The sequence below is a fragment of the Antedon mediterranea genome, chromosome 6, assembly GCF_964355755.1.
Source record: "Antedon mediterranea chromosome 6, ecAntMedi1.1, whole genome shotgun sequence".
NCBI classification, from domain to species: Eukaryota; Metazoa; Echinodermata; class Crinoidea; order Comatulida; family Antedonidae; genus Antedon; species Antedon mediterranea.
Genome location: NC_092675.1, coordinates 16,375,550 through 16,392,266, shown reverse-complemented (window position 1 = coordinate 16,392,266; position 16,717 = coordinate 16,375,550). Strand labels below are relative to the sequence as shown.

General features: G+C 37.7%; 1 protein-coding gene across 3 annotated transcripts in view; it reads right to left on the bottom strand.

The window, feature by feature from the left end:
- The window catches only part of LOC140052244 (transcription factor RFX3-like), a 32,162-nt gene that overhangs the window by 12,783 nt on the left and 2,662 nt on the right, over window positions 1-16,717 (bottom strand). For 2 of the 3 annotated variants that reach the window (XM_072097708.1, XM_072097709.1), the window contains exons 2-3: window positions 2,071-2,220; window positions 135-300 (exon numbers count right to left, since the gene is read on the bottom strand). In XM_072097708.1, the coding sequence (XP_071953809.1) occupies window positions 135-300; window positions 2,071-2,206 (302 nt within the window). In that variant the 5' untranslated portion in view covers window positions 2,207-2,220. The remainder of the gene's footprint in view (window positions 1-134; window positions 301-2,070; window positions 2,221-16,717) is intronic. The other variant, XM_072097710.1, reaches the window with a different exon arrangement.

Here is a 16,717-nt window from a genome sequence, read left to right as displayed (position 1 = left end):
TGCGAAAAAAAAACACAATGAAAGCCGACTACGACGTAGGGTCGGTGCATGACTACAGTTTGATATAAACACGGCACAAAGATTTTTTCACTTCACGGCACACGACCACAGAGCTGTCTAATGGTTTATCTCACATAGTGCCGTTAGCGAAGATGGTCTGGTTGTTGTCGTTGTCCGTGACATACTGCAAGTGGTTTGAAAAGACGGATTGTTGTTGCTGCTGTTGCTGCGATGGTTGGGCGTTTTGAAGTGTAACAGTGTTGGTACTCGATGTTGAGTCTTTCAGAACATCATTTGAATCTGTAATAAAAGTTGATTAATAACAGTTAAATACAAATTAAACAAATCTTTATAGCTATAGCCAGCTTGTATTGTGATCTTCACAAAAGTTACCATCCACACGATTACAGATAAATGTAATGTACGTCCCAATTATTGTAACATGCTGAAACTTTTCCTCTTACCATTCTACCCGTCAAAGCATGCTTTTAACGGGTTCTATAACCAGGTTTTGCCAGAGTCTAATCAATCTAATCACATTACATATCAAAAGAATAGGCCGCGACCTTACGAAGTCTCAATAAATCACTGGGGAAATGTGTAGGATCAAATTCCTCAATCATGGTCAAATGAAGCGACTGAATGTTTGAAAATGTGTTTTTCTATAAAATAATAATAATACCATGTGTTTAACTATGAATAAAAAGAAAAAGCGATATATCTGCAATTTCAAATCGTAAAAATTGATTAATTCTACGCGAAGTTAGAATTCGTTGAAAAATCACGATTTCCAGGCTGTGGAGAAAATCGAGCCAGAGAGACACGCGAGGTCTTGGCGTATGAATATTTTACAAGCGTGGTACAGTGATTTGTTTTTTAATTATATAATATTAAAGCCCCATTCCCTACGTTTTTTAGATCTAATTTAAGATCACAAACTATATTTAATGTAAAAATAATACTATATGGTCCTATTGCGATAACTTTTTTCGTCTTTAAACGGTTAAAAATGTGAAAAATAAATCGATTCTAATAATTATAGCGGCCCGCTATAAATCCCAAAATGCATTGCGCGCGGATTGATATTTTTGTTTTTCACCTGTAATTCGCCCACTTTTCGATCGATCGTGAAGCCAAAACAAATGGAAGACTCCTAACTTTTCAGCGAAAATACCGTGTTTTCCCCAATTTGTATCAACGGAGTCTGGCAAAAATAGAAAGACAATTAATGCAGCAACTATACAACGTCAGGCTAGGTATATAGCTAGCGTACGATGTTCGTACGTTATCGATGTTTACCAGCTAGGCCTACAAAACTAAGCCTAGCTAGGCTAGGCCTAAGACCGTCCACGAGAGGTCGATCGCCGCGAGCTACTTAGGTAGTGCATTGTTTCTCACTTTTTATCATAATTTACCATAAAACGTACATTTAAGACAAGGAATGACATGGTTTAATGTTTTTAAAGTGATATATATCTATTATTTTCCAAAAAACGTCCAAAATTGCAGGGAAGGGGTCTTTAATGATAAAATGTGTTTAAAAACAATACTGTATGTAGTTTTTAATACCTTTAAGATGTATTAAAATATAAAATAGAACAAATAATTTTGTTTACAGTAATATAAATTACTACTTTATTGTAGCGTAGGTATTATGCTCGTACAAAAACAATGTCATCATAAACAACAAGCAAGGGGTCGCAACAAAACACGTGTGATGTGGGCTTTCCATGTATTTTGAAAATAACGCCGAAGAAAGCCAAGATGAGGCGAAGCATTCATATAAAAAAAATGATATGATAATTTAGGCCGGGCCTAGGCCTAGTAGTGGTATTATGTCATGGAAGTCACTCGCTCGCTGTAGTAGCTTCTTAATTCATGAAGACTTCAAAAGATCACAAAATCTAAACAGAAATAGTCCCCAAAAAATGGGCGGGGCAGAAAATATACTGACGGTAGACCATTAAGGGATAGAAAATTCATTTTTCAAAAAAATGACTACTGGTATTAAACAATTATTCATATTTGAGAATAAAGAAGACATAATTATCATTAAAACATATAACTGACTTGTAACGATAAATTGTGGTTGTGATGTACGCTGGGTTGATTGCGCAGTTATAATTGTCTGATGGGTAACCGTCTGCTGTTGGTCCTGTGATGGTGCTATTTGCATGTCAGACACAAACGCTGTTTGTGTTGCCATTCTTCATTCAAAGTCTGTCAAAATAAAAAGATATTGATTGGTTCACTAGCAAGAATTATTTATATACAAATAATTTAATATACAGTAGTAGTACAATATATTAAATAGAAATGTGTACTTAATTATTGTCTGTTTTATTCTACTGTGGTATAGTTACAGGAATGTGCAGATCATAATTTAATATATAATATAACTTCATTAAATACAGTCTTTGGTTTTGAAGGACATATTTACAAAGTAAATATAATAAAACATTGACAAGTAAATGAAATAATTATAATATATAGATAAAATTAATAAAGACAAATTTTAAACATAAATTTTATAGATAATAAATAATAGAATAAAAGGAAAATCAATATTCATATTAATAAAACAACTGGTACTGTAGATAGTACACAAGCATTGCTCCTTTGTTAATTAAATAATGTATTGTTTTCCTTTTCTTTGTTTTTACAATCCATTTACATTACGGTAGGCACTTATTGTACAATACATGCACTCACCACTAAACAACCTTCGACTAATATTTCTAGGTTTTATACATTAATAATTAAGTACACTTTACAGCCAATTCAAAGTGCTAATCTGAGAATTTCAATGTCTTAATTCTCGTAACATTCAGTAACTATTGTTTAATTCTAATTGGTATGCAAATCATGTTCCAATGACCCTGGGAAGTATTACTGGTAGAATATAGTAAGTACTGTACGTTGACAATATTGATGAGAAGATCAAATAATTCCAATACGTTCAATAATGACTCCCGCCTCATTATTTTGGGTTAGTTTTATTTTGTTAGACGAAAACTGTAGTCTTGCTGCATTGTTATCTACATTTATACTATTGTTGAATAACAAAATACTTTTTGTGCAAGTTGTACAGGATGTAAAGTTTGTGAAATAATTTAAATTTAGTATATTAATATACAGTATAAAATAGACTAGTGCTTGCAAGGAACAGTTCTTCCATTCCCTACACTGTAACCTTAATTATACAGTGGGGTACAGATTTGTTTTCAAGAATTTTACTAATTTTAAAAGATTATTACAGTCGACTGCGCCCAAGTCAAATTCGCGTAAGTCAAAAAATCGCGAAAGTCGAATTTTTATGAAAGTCCCAATTCATTCCTATGCATTACTGTGTCATTTTTATTTGTAAGTCAAATTTTTCTAAGTCGACATCTTTTTGCGGTCCCAATACACACATTCTTTAGTGATTTATATCATATAAGTCAAAGTCACAAATCACGCGGCAACAACGGGCTAAAAAAACCGATGAAACATATGTAATTCGATAAACAAACGACAGAGGTTATAATGTGGGACCATATCAGTTCTCTCAAGCAGGTTGTAGAATAGGCGGCATTTTAGCGTTGAGAAATTGAGCGGCGTTTTGTGGGTACCTATTTTGTGCTAGACAGATGGCAATAAACAATGAATACCGTTTTCGAATAAGAACCGAAATGTATTTATTACCGCAAATTTGACCTCTAAATTAAGGGTGCGTCTTATACACCGAACATTATGTTATGCCTCACACCACACAGATTGTAAATATCGTCACATCGTTGGCTAGGCCTAGCCTAGGCTAGCTACAGTGTACTAACATAACGGCAACCTGCTTCTGCCTAGTTTTTTAAGGCATTTTAGCGTGATGTTATACTAAATATGATGAAAAGATTTGTTCATTATGAGGCTGTTTTAGGCGCTCCGATAAAAGTTCATTTGTAAACGTTTACGATTGGAATAGTATTTAGTTATAGTTATACGCACGACCGCCGTACCCCAAGCGCAAGCCCTTTTTGGTGGCCACATGGTCTATGGTATTCGACTAGTATATTCTCCAGTTGATTATAGCATGGACCAGCATATACACTTCTCGGATACATAGATACTAATCGAATACGATTGTCCTTGAAAACGTGTGCCCTCTTGAAATGATCGAGCGAGGCTAGCCCACACACGTGCGTGTTACACACACGGTCATTCACTCGATGTTGCGGGTGCGAAACTCATGAATAACAAGTTGGAAAGAACTTGTTAAGGCTGGGCGCGGCCGAGCCTAGGTAAGAAAAACCCTAAATAAAGGACTCAGTTGTAGATATAACAATATATTATTACAATTATATTGATTACAATTTAAAAAAAACATAGTTTTGATGAAATATAAAGTGCGTCTTATACATCGACGATATAAAAAATGCCGATATTTTACTCTCAGTTAGGGGGTGCGTCTTATACACAGGTGCACCTTATACACCGAAATATACGGTATACGTTATCCGCGGCTTAAACCATAAAGAAAATACAGTTTGTCATTGCCGATAAAGGAGGCTTAGCATTTATTAGGCCTAGCTAGCTAAGCAAACTCAATTCAAGAAGGCTTATCGTGTGGGCTGCGATCGCGACAGGGTCTACTATCTAGGCTTAGGCCTAGCCGTAGCGCGGCTAGTGAGTGGGCCTACCCTAGCATTTTTTTTACAAATCTGTAAGTCGAAGTTTGCATAACTCAAATTTTTATACCAGTCCCCTTAGATTCGACTTAGGCGGAGTCGACTGTATTTATATATCGTACTGACGCGAGAATAAGTCCATGTATGCAAGTATACAATGTTCGTTAAATAGAAATGTACCAAAGAAATTTAATAAGCTTGTTTACAGTATGACAGCCCAGGCCCGTATCCAGGGGGGGGGGGGGGGGGTGCGTTGGGTGCAGACGCACCCCCCCCCCCCAAGTCCCAAAAGGTCCACTATTTCCTCGGTTGGTATTTTTTCTTGTCTTGTTTAACTAAAGACAATATCATTATATATATACAAAATTTACATTATCAATGGTATACAAACAAAAATATGCTAATATAAAATGAAAAAATACCGGTAATTAAATTACGGAATCTGAACCGACTACAAACTCGATGTAAAACATGCGCAGTCGATCATGTGACGACAAGCAATAGCTTAGCGCTTCATGTACGCGGTACGCGGTAAAGTGTTTGCTGGAGAAATACAGACAACTTAACCGGCGGTAAAGACGTGTCTGGAAATACAGACACTATCGAATACGGCGCCTAAACAAGGGAAGGCCAACCCCCCGTCGGGGAACACGGGTACTTTTTGTCGGGGAATATAATATACAGTAAAAAACGTTCGCGTTCACTTCATATACTGTAGCTTCAGCGCCTAGAAAACCACGACGTTCCATTGACCGTGAGAGTACGTCAGAGGGCTAATATGCACTTTTATGCGTTCATTATTGCCAGCGATCTAACTTACTACAATACTAAACATTAGCTAGGTACAGTACCGGACAGAATTATTGCAGATTTTGAACGCATTCAACGCATTGTTAAAGTGTTGACAACGCGTTGAAACTGCGTTGTCCGTTGGCGTTGAAAGTGTTGAGTTCGTTGAACTGTTTATTCAACCAACACAATGTGTTGCGTTGAGTTTGCGTTGAAATAACGAACAATCGGATTCGTATGGTATTTACAGATTGCCAGTGTGTATTAGTAGTAGTAGTAATAGTATAAAATACAGTATTACAAATATTTAAGAAAACAAACATAATGTGTATTTTTCCGCGGAAACCTAGCTTAATATATTACACTAGGCTAGGCCTACTACTAACGAGTAGGCCCCGTGTGTATATGAGCCGCGTCTGCCATCGCAGTTAAAAGTAGTGGTCATGTCCTCAATTACTGTGTGCCTATATTAACTGGAGTATTAAATACCAAAGTTAAGGCGGCGGTGAATCTTGGAGGCTAGGTCACATCGTAATTAATTATTTCCAAACTAAAAACTTCGCAGTACTGTACTACATTTTTCTCGATTATTTATAAAAACAACGTAGCCTACACCCGCCGCCATGGAAGGCAACAATACACCACCAACATAACGATCCAGCATGGTCGTCGTCTTTTTCACGCATGCTTTTCGTGACGTGAGGGACGAACTGATCGAAAGGTGAAGAGTTCATTCATTATGAAATAACGCGTAATTAAAAGGGAAAAAATCGTTTAGTTTTATTATTATCCATAAATATATCATTATCATGTATTATATTATAAATTAATTATTGTGATGCCTAACGTAACCCATGCAGAGAAAAGCGTTAAATATAATAACCAAGAAATAGGAATGACCAATTTGATGACAATAGGCAATGTTACTGTTAGGCGTTTTCTTTAAAATCAAAACCTGTGCCATACCATATTATTCACGCCAAGGTGTAACCCACAAATATTTGAATAACCAAACAATTCAGAATAAAGAACCACTTTATTCTGATGCAAGACAATATATTATTACAGGCGAGGTTTAGGCGTTTTCTCTTTAACATACTATTGTTTTGTTTCTTAATATAATTATATTGGCCTCCTCCTGAAACTGTATGAATGGGATGGGAGTTGCGAGAATATGCGAGCGAACAGCCAACATTTTAATCAGTTTACAGCGTGATGCTTTTCAAAACGCGCAACGTTTTCAACGCGTTCAACGCTATGGGATTCAATTGTTTAACGTCGTCAACGAACGGTCAACGGGTTCAATACATTCAACACGCTCTATTGTTAACGTATTCAAAACGCTTTTTGTACTTAAAAATGTAATGTTGTTCGATTTATAAAGATTTAAATTGGTTCATGGGTGTCGGACACGTCAAATTTTTTAGTTCTTTCAAATTACATTACAACAAACAATGGGACAATTATAAAATAAAAACCAAAATAGAGAAACAATATTTTAACTTAACTCTTGAATCTCGAACAGCTAAAAAATGTAGGCCTAAATAAAATTAATTACTTCGTCGTCATTAACGATCGTTAAATACGTCATAACACACGTGGTGTTTTTCTTGAGGAAACCAGGGTGGCGGCCTCGTGTGTTGATGTCAGTAATTTCCACGTTGTTTGATTTTACGACGTGAGATCGTGTTTTCCCCCGGAAGGCCTACAGTACAGTGTTAACTGTTAGACTTGGCATCGACCTTATTATTCGATGTTTTCCTTCACTAAACACTGGGAAATATCACTGTGTGTTTTATTTGGTAACTGTCCGTTCAATACTTAAAAATATATCTAAGCTTCATATATATTTTATTTATATTAAAATATCTGGTAGTGACTGCCGATAGGTATTTTGCCTGTTGTTGTTACTGATCGTTCAGGCGTGCAACGGTGCAATCGGCCAGTCTAGTGCTGCAGCAGCTAGCGTTGAAATAACTAATTGTTTACTTGACATGCTGATAATGACTTTCGTTGAATAAACAACTAAACGTTGAAAGCCGTTCAACGCAACGCAAACACAACGCAACGACAACGTGTTGAATGCGTTGGGATTTTTGCAATAATTCTGTCCTGTACTGTACGCACTTGTCTGGCGGTATCCCTTTGTACGAATCGTTCAACGTTGGGTCGAGACGCGTGATATCAAGTTTCATCCAGGGACCAAAATGTGTAATGTAGTTATTTTCCAGGCGAAGTTTACCGACGGTTACCGAAGGGAACACGTGTACTTTTTGACGGGGAATATAATATACAGTAAAAAGCGTTCGCGTTCACTTCGTAGCTAGCTTCAGCGCCTAGAAAACCGTGACGTTTCATTGACCGTGAGAGTACGTCAGAGTGATATTATGCACTTTATATGCATTCATTATTGCCAGCGATCTAACTTACTACTAAACAATAGCTAGGTACGCACTTGTCTGGCGGTATCCCTTTGTACGAATCGTTCAACGTTGGGTCGAGACGCGTGATATCAAGTTTCATCCAGGGACCAAAATGTGTAATGTGTTATTTTCCAGGCGAAGTTTACCGACGGTTACGTCGTGTACTGCGTCGACGTACGCTACACTACAGCAAAAACGAATTATGTTAATTGTTCGTTTGTTCACCAATTTTTTAATTTACAAGTAACCTTCTGTACCGTGGAGCACCTAAAATAAATTTTTCATCCATTACTAAACAAAAAAACATGCCATTTTCGCTTAGCCAACATTATAGCTATAGTTATTACATTTTCAATATCCTGTATGTCATGAATTTCTCACCACTCGGAAGTCCAGATGGTACGCATGCATACACCTGGGAGGAATAAACTTTTTTCCCCGACTGAAAAAGGTCTACGCTTGCGTTTTTTAAGCCTCTAGGCCTGATGTTTCCAAAGTATAAAATGCAATTTTTTGAAGACCTGCAGCTCTAGTTTTAAACATTTTCTTAGCTCAGCCCCAACAATAAAGCTGGTCATATTTCGAAGAACAAGAAGTACATTTTCCGGGACCTAACATCTCTATTTTTCAAACATTTCTTAGCTCAGTCACAACCCATGATAGGGACTTATATATTTTTTTTCATGTTTTGAAGTATAATAAGTCCAATTTCCGGGACCTCCAACTCTATTTTTCAAAATTTTCTTTGAACTTTTATTTTTTAAATTGAAAAATATGGATTGAAACAGTCATCGCGCATCGTTTTTTTGCACGCAGTATTTTATTTATACATTATAAAAAATGGAAAAAATGGCTACCCTAAATCTGATTAAAAAGACCTCAAATGACGCTAGAACGCGTTGCTTCCGGGGGCTTCGCCCCCTGGACCCCCACCGGGGGCCCTTGGCGGCCCCTGGTCCTCGTCGGGGAATGTAGCCCCCGCGTCGGGAAGATCCTGGCGCCACCCCTGCTGAGTTGGCCTCATCATGAAAGCGTTAAGTTCTGGTGTCCATCGTTCAACTAGCCCAAGCCACAACAGAGAGTCTTACATCAGTCTTTAGAACGTCAAATAATGCAAATTTTGGACCCTGACCGGGGGGCCCTTGGCGGCCCCCTGGCCCCCAGCCATTGTTGCTCGCTTCGCTCGCACCCCCCCCCCATTATAAATGCTGCATACGGGCCTGCAGCCGATACCAAATTGCGGTTCTTTGTTTTGGCAATGGAGTGTAAACCAAACAGGGCTGCTAGGCCTGATATGGCCTAGCTTATATTAGCCTAGCTTGTTTATAATAAAAGGTAGGACGATGCGGTGTATGGAAGTCGCCAGATGTGTTGACCATCACAAAACTAATACTCGCCATTACCAAATACAAAATAATGTATTACGGCATGAATTAATGGGTGGACTTATACTCGAGCGCCTCATTTTGCATGAAAATTAGTCAAAAGTTGGGAGTGGGCTTATACCAGAGTATGAGCTTATACCCGCATCAGTACGGTAATTACAGATCAAAAGTTACAGTAATCTGTTCTTCTGAAATAATACGCTACTGTACCGAATAAGGTTTATTGTAAATAGCTTGATTTTGCGAGGAACGTCATTGCACAATGCATGATGGGAAGGATTTAGGAGCATACGTACAAACAACAAATCATGTACGTAAGCGCTGCGACGTTTGCTCCCAAAACCTTCTCACCATGCATCGTGCACGCTATTTGCAATAAACCTTATGTTTGCCTGACATGAGTTAATTATTATTGAGAGGATAAAGTCATCTGAACTTGCAAATTATAAAAATAAAATATAATACCAATGAAAATATGCTTTAGGCCTATATCGTGATTACTTTAAAATCATACTTCCATCAAATATGCTATATGATTTGTTGCTAAGCAACGAACTAAAATTGCTGAGTGATTCATATAAAATAAGTCAAGGATGAACAAAACAGTTTGAATAGTTATATCAAATAGTGGTTGCTAGGCAATACAACTCATCAATGCCAGGGTATGTGGATTGACACTAACTGTAATACAGTCGAGCTTCTCATTTACGTACCCCTTGGTCTGAGAGGCGTTTGTAAATGAGAAGGTTTGGAAAAACAGCGCCTTCTATTAAAATCAATGGTAAAAACATGTCCAAACAAAGGCCCTATGTACAACTTACCTGTGTGCATAGTATAGTAACTAAAAGAACAATATTAAAATACAGTATTAACACTTTGACTGCCAAAAAGATTGATATTTCTGCTTCCATCATTTCCTTTTTATTGTTGCATATTTTGATAAAAACTGTAATTTACAAATCTGTTCTTGAAGTAATATCAAATCCGTTCTGGACCGCATATATTTTACATTTTGAAAGCTACTACAATCTAGTGTGGACAGCAAGTAAAATGGAATTCCCCAAATAATCCCAGGCCGAATCGTCCCTCTACCAACCATGGAAGTGATGATCTCCTGACCACTAGCTTAGGCCTAGACTAAACGACCTGGGCCTAAACAACTTTTAAACTCAAAATAAACAGAATACGTTTGTAATTAACCATTGCTTTATTTATTTATTTATTTTTTTTTTTTTTTTTCCAGTTAGAAACTGCCACCGCCAGCGTTTATAGCCCAATTCGATGTTTTTATTAAAGCTGATTGAAACTATGTATTTGATCTGATTTACATTTAGACTAAAATAATCATAAAGATTTTAGCTTTACAATGGTACCAAGAACGATTTTCAAATCGCAATATGTAAATCGTCAGGGCATCATTTATAAGGAGCGCCTGCGCGACCGCGCTCCTCCGCGCTCCTCAACAGGCTTCGAGGAGAGCAATTTATCGCGCTCCTTAATTTTCAAAATAGAGCCTAGCTTTTGACAGTGTTGATTTTTCTGTCAAGAGGCCTAAAAACACGTGGATTTTTAAAAGTTAAAACCAATCTAGGCCTAGGCTAATAATATATAAGCTAAGTTATAAAGCTACAAGCCTAATGGCAGTCCCTCGTTTTTAAGGATCGCGAGCGCGATCGCAATCAACAACCTTCGAAAAGGAGAGCAATTCATCGCGCTCCATCTCAGTGTGCGAGGTACCAACAAAGGGGATTCCCCTGCCTGCGCGCATTCAAGGGCGAGTTTACTTCATCGCCTCATAGTGCAACCAGTACGGTGTCATAGAAACACCTCCTTTACAGGAAGATCATGTCCCAACCAATAATTTTTCCCTTTATGTTTTTATGGAACGAGTTAATAAAATATATTTAATTTTAAAAGGAAACATTAATATAGGAGGCCTAAATATAATGTTTATTATTTAAAAAAACTTAGCTGCTGGTTGCTTTAATTATGCCATTTTGAAGATGGATTATTTCTTCGAAAGTTCTAACCAATTTTGGTCACTCAAATCATCCTCAAAACACGTGCTGATGTGTGACGTCAGCATCTTCTAGAAGCTCTCTCAGCCCTCCCCTATTGTGCGTGCGCCCATGTGTGACACATGTAAACACGATCAAATATCTTTCTTAATTATTTTAAAATGACACTTTGTAACTTATTATCAATATTTTAATGGCTGTTGCATGTTAGAATTGTATAATTTTTGAATTGCAGGTAAATACTTTTCAGGTTTTCTGTCTGATTTCTAGGCCAACAAGCTAGGCTAGAAAAGCTAGGCTAAAGGCATATATAGTTGGCCAGGACAGGATTCTCCAGGCTCCTGAAACCCAATCTACCCAGGCAGGCCATAAAAAAAAAATTGGCTTGAATTTTTTGTACTGTAGAATAATACGATCCCCACGGAAAATATTGTGTGTAAAGGTGGGTGTGGGGGATTTTAGGGGAGAGGTACAGTATACATTTGTTGTGCCCGGGGGGGGGGGGGGGGGGGGGGGGGGGGGGTGGGTTATCCCCTGTCAGGCAAAAAAATGTGTACAAAAAATTAATAAGGGCCAGCCATTTTTAATAAGGGCGACCATCCTTCAACTTCAACATAAATATTTGAGGAGAGCGATTTAAAATTTTTGCAAGGAGAGCGAATTGCTCTCCTCGGTGATTTGAGGAGAGCGATTTGTTGCTCTCCTGGGTTTTGCATACGTGATGCCCTGAATCGTAATAGTAAAATGAAAGTAACGCACTTTTTGAGTTTTTCGTAGTTTCGCGCAAGAAAGTCGAGATATTCGCGATTTTGTGCAAGACATCACAATATGAAAATATCGCCCGGTGAGATCAACAAACAACGAAAAAGTTACTTACACGGCACCGGTAGCAGGCCTCGAATTTTACCACGGCCACCGCGGCCAGTGCCGTCGGTGCCCTCCCAGTTGGCCTCAATGCCCTCGAAAATGAATAGCACCCACGGCCACTACTGGCCTGCCCTTTTTTTTGCGTTGGCCGCGAGTGCCCTTCCCGAGTTTTACCACAATAAAAACCACTGAATTAGATAGAAAATAATGTCAAGAAGATTTGTTTACACGACTCGGACGAGACGCAAAACTATCGCCTGTCTTCGTTGGAAGGGGATTTCCCTAAACGCATTTATTAATACACAAACAGTAAACAAAACATCGAACATTGCAATAGGGTAACCAAAACAATATCATCCCGGCCGCCGTGCGTGGTAAATCATGGTATAGATAGTACATCAATATACAGGGGTGTAAACTTTTAATAATCAAGCTAAAAACGTTCCTCGATCGGAGGTTACTGAAAGTATTAAAGTCGCACAATAATCGAGCTAGCCGCCGCCTTCGATGAAAAAAATATTACACGCACTCCTAGCTAGCCTAGCCTATCCTCCCGCCGCCGATCCGGTCGAACACACGCAATTCAATGCATTGGGAAAACAATTCTATTTGACGCACACGCACCCTCTGATAAGAAATTTCACACACAAAAAACGTCGTGTGAGAGTACCACGCGCGAAGGATCGGCGGATCGTTGGAAAAACAATTCCTTTTGACGTACACGCACCCTCTGAGAAGAAAATACCATGTGCGTTCCTGCATGGTGTAGTCCATTATACTGTACGTGTAAAATTAGGGGTGTTTACCTTTAGCACCAAAGTTAAACCTGCACCTCAACCCGAAGATCGTTGGAAGTATATCATATATATATTTTATCGCACCCACCTCAATAATCCGGCAGACAGATCATCGAAAAATCTTGTTTAACAACGTCGTACACTAAATTACCAAACGCGTTTTTACCGAATTCAAGGAAATGGTATAGTCCAGAATACACGTGCCGAAGGCTAAACAGAGAGAGAAAGGGGTCGGTGTCCGTCCGTGTTTTGAATTCTTATACAGTACAGGACAGAATTATTGCAAAAATCCCAACGCATTCAACACGTTGTCGTTGCGTTGTGTTTGCGTTGCGTTGAACGGCTTTCAACGTTTAGTTGTTTATTCAACGAAAGTCATTATCAGCATGTCAAGTAAACAATTAGTTATTTCAACGCTAGCTGCTGCAGCACTAGACTGGCCGATTGCACCGTTGCACGCCTGAACGATCAGTAACAACAACAGGCAAAATACCTATCGGCAGTCACTACCAGATATTTTAATATAAATAAAATATATATGAAGCTTAGATATATTTTTAAGTATTGAACGGACAGTTACCAAATAAAACACACAGTGATATTTCCCAGTGTTTAGTGAAGGAAAACATCGAATAATAAGGTCGATGCCAAGTCTAACAGTTAACACTGTACTGTAGGCCTTCCGGGGGAAAACACGATCTCACGTCGTAAAATCAAACAACGTGGAAATTACTGACATCAACACACGAGGCCGCCACCCTGGTTTCCTCAAGAAAAACACCACGTGTGTTATGACGTATTTAACGATCGTTAATGACGACGAAGTAATTAATTTTATTTAGGCCTACATTTTTTAGCTGTTCGAGATTCAAGAGTTAAGTTAAAATATTGTTTCTCTATTTTGGTTTTTATTTTATAATTGTCCCATTGTTTGTTGTAATGTAATTTGAAAGAACTAAAAAATTTGACGTGTCCGACACCCATGAACCAATTTAAATCTTTATAAATCGAACAACATTACATTTTTAAGTACAAAAAGCGTTTTGAATACGTTAACAATAGAGCGTGTTGAATGTATTGAACCCGTTGACCGTTCGTTGACGACGTTAAACAATTGAATCCCATAGCGTTGAACGCGTTGAAAACGTTGCGCGTTTTGAAAAGCATCACGCTGTAAACTGATTAAAATGTTGGCTGTTCGCTCGCATATTCTCGCAACTCCCATCCCATTCATACAGTTTCAGGAGGAGGCCAATATAATTATATTAAGAAACAAAACAATAGTATGTTAAAGAGAAAACGCCTAAACCTCGCCTGTAATAATATATTGTCTTGCATCAGAATAAAGTGGTTCTTTATTCTGAATTGTTTGGTTATTCAAATATTTGTGGGTTACACCTTGGCGTGAATAATATGGTATGGCACAGGTTTTGATTTTAAAGAAAACGCCTAACAGTAACATTGCCTATTGTCATCAAATTGGTCATTCCTATTTCTTGGTTATTATATTTAACGCTTTTCTCTGCATGGGTTACGTTAGGCATCACAATAATTAATTTATAATATAATACATGATAATGATATATTTATGGATAATAATAAAACTAAACGATTTTTTCCCTTTTAATTACGCGTTATTTCATAATGAATGAACTCTTCACCTTTCGATCAGTTCGTCCCTCACGTCACGAAAAGCATGCGTGAAAAAGACGACGACCATGCTGGATCGTTATGTTGGTGGTGTATTGTTGCCTTCCATGGCGGCGGGTGTAGGCTACGTTGTTTTTATAAATAATCGAGAAAAATGTAGTACAGTACTGCGAAGTTTTTAGTTTGGAAATAATTAATTACGATGTGACCTAGCCTCCAAGATTCACCGCCGCCTTAACTTTGGTATTTAATACTCCAGTTAATATAGGCACACAGTAATTGAGGACATGACCACTACTTTTAACTGCGATGGCAGACGCGGCTCATATACACACGGGGCCTACTCGTTAGTAGTAGGCCTAGCCTAGTGTAATATATTAAGCTAGGTTTCCGCGGAAAAATACACATTATGTTTGTTTTCTTAAATATTTGTAATACTGTATTTTATACTATTACTACTACTACTAATACACACTGGCAATCTGTAAATACCATACGAATCCGATTGTTCGTTATTTCAACGCAAACTCAACGCAACACATTGTGTTGGTTGAATAAACAGTTCAACGAACTCAACACTTTCAACGCCAACGGACAACGCAGTTTCAACGCGTTGTCAACACTTTAACAATGCGTTGAATGCGTTCAAAATCTGCAATAATTCTGTCCGGTACTGTATGGGTTATACTAACAAAAAAGCTTCAAAAATCGAAACTCGGAAAATAACTATAATTTATATTCTACTACATAATGTAATTGGCTTGATTTTTACCGTGGTTAACACTCTGTGTATGAATAGTTGTAGGTAAGGCCTACAAACAAATTGTTTTTGTATCATGTTTTCTCCGTCGGCTGCTAGCTAAGTAAGGCTGAGTAGCATGCTGTTGGAAGGGTTTTTATACCTGTTCCGGGCCTTACTTGGTTGGCTTCACATGCCTTTTTATCGCATTATTTGAAACTAAACGAAACATTCAACACAGGACGGTAAACTATAAAACGCTGAACATCGTACCTATTTATTATTTATATAGATCGTAAATACACGTAATATTTATATGAAATACAAAAAGATGTATTGTAGACAGTCCTACTACTACTACGCAATCTGATGAATAGGGGGAAATCCCAAAACATTTTGCGGGTAGAATCTTTTTTTTTGGAAAAAAATTCCACCCTCAACCGGAAACAAGCTATTTTTAAATTTGGCCTAGTTATTAAAATATTTTTTAATTTTGGCCTTGGTGCCCCTTTGATTTAAAACAAATGGCCTTGGTGCCCTCCCATTTGGCCTTGGTGCCCCTAAAATCAATGAAAACCGGAGGCCAAATGGCCTTGCCCCTAAAATCCCCAAATTCGAGGCCTGCGGTAGGCCTATAAAAAGAAGTTATCACTATCGAAAAATGTATTACATTTTATAAATCATAAATCTTACATCAATGTTTCGCCAAAATCCACATAGTAAAGAAACCAGGCCTAGTTAACTAGGCCTAAAGTTGGTCCGGAACCGTTTTACGACTAGGCCTAGGCTATAGCCTAGTACTACTAGCCTAGCTAGTAAACTGATGATAATATTCATACCATTTCTAAACAAGTTTGTTGCGTGAAACTCGGCCACTTACAGTGGAACACCAAAACAATTAGGGTATACATACAATAATAAAATTAAAGACTTCTTATTGAAAATTCATCCATTATTTTTTATTCAGATAACAAACAAACATGCCAATCCACATAAACCTTTGTAATGCTTCGGCAGCATAGCTAGCGCGCGACCGATACACAATGCGCCAAACCATCACTGTACGCGCTACTGTGATACGCGGTGTATGTTATTTCGACAGGTACCATTTTGACAATCGTTCGTAACCAGATTAGTTACTTTCAAAAGGTAAAATATTCACGGTCCAGACCGAATTTAGTGTCCATATTTATAGTATATACCGATAATTAACCTATCTACCGGATTTCGTAAAAAAACGCGAAAAACGAAGATCTTCGTGTTTGGCAGTCAAGCGTTGTGTTTCCAAAAACGAAGATCTTTGTGTTTGGCAGTCAAAGTGTTAATAAATTAAGATGATAATTTAGTAGGTGTAAAAGTTTTAATATGTTATTTTTTTAATTGGCTGA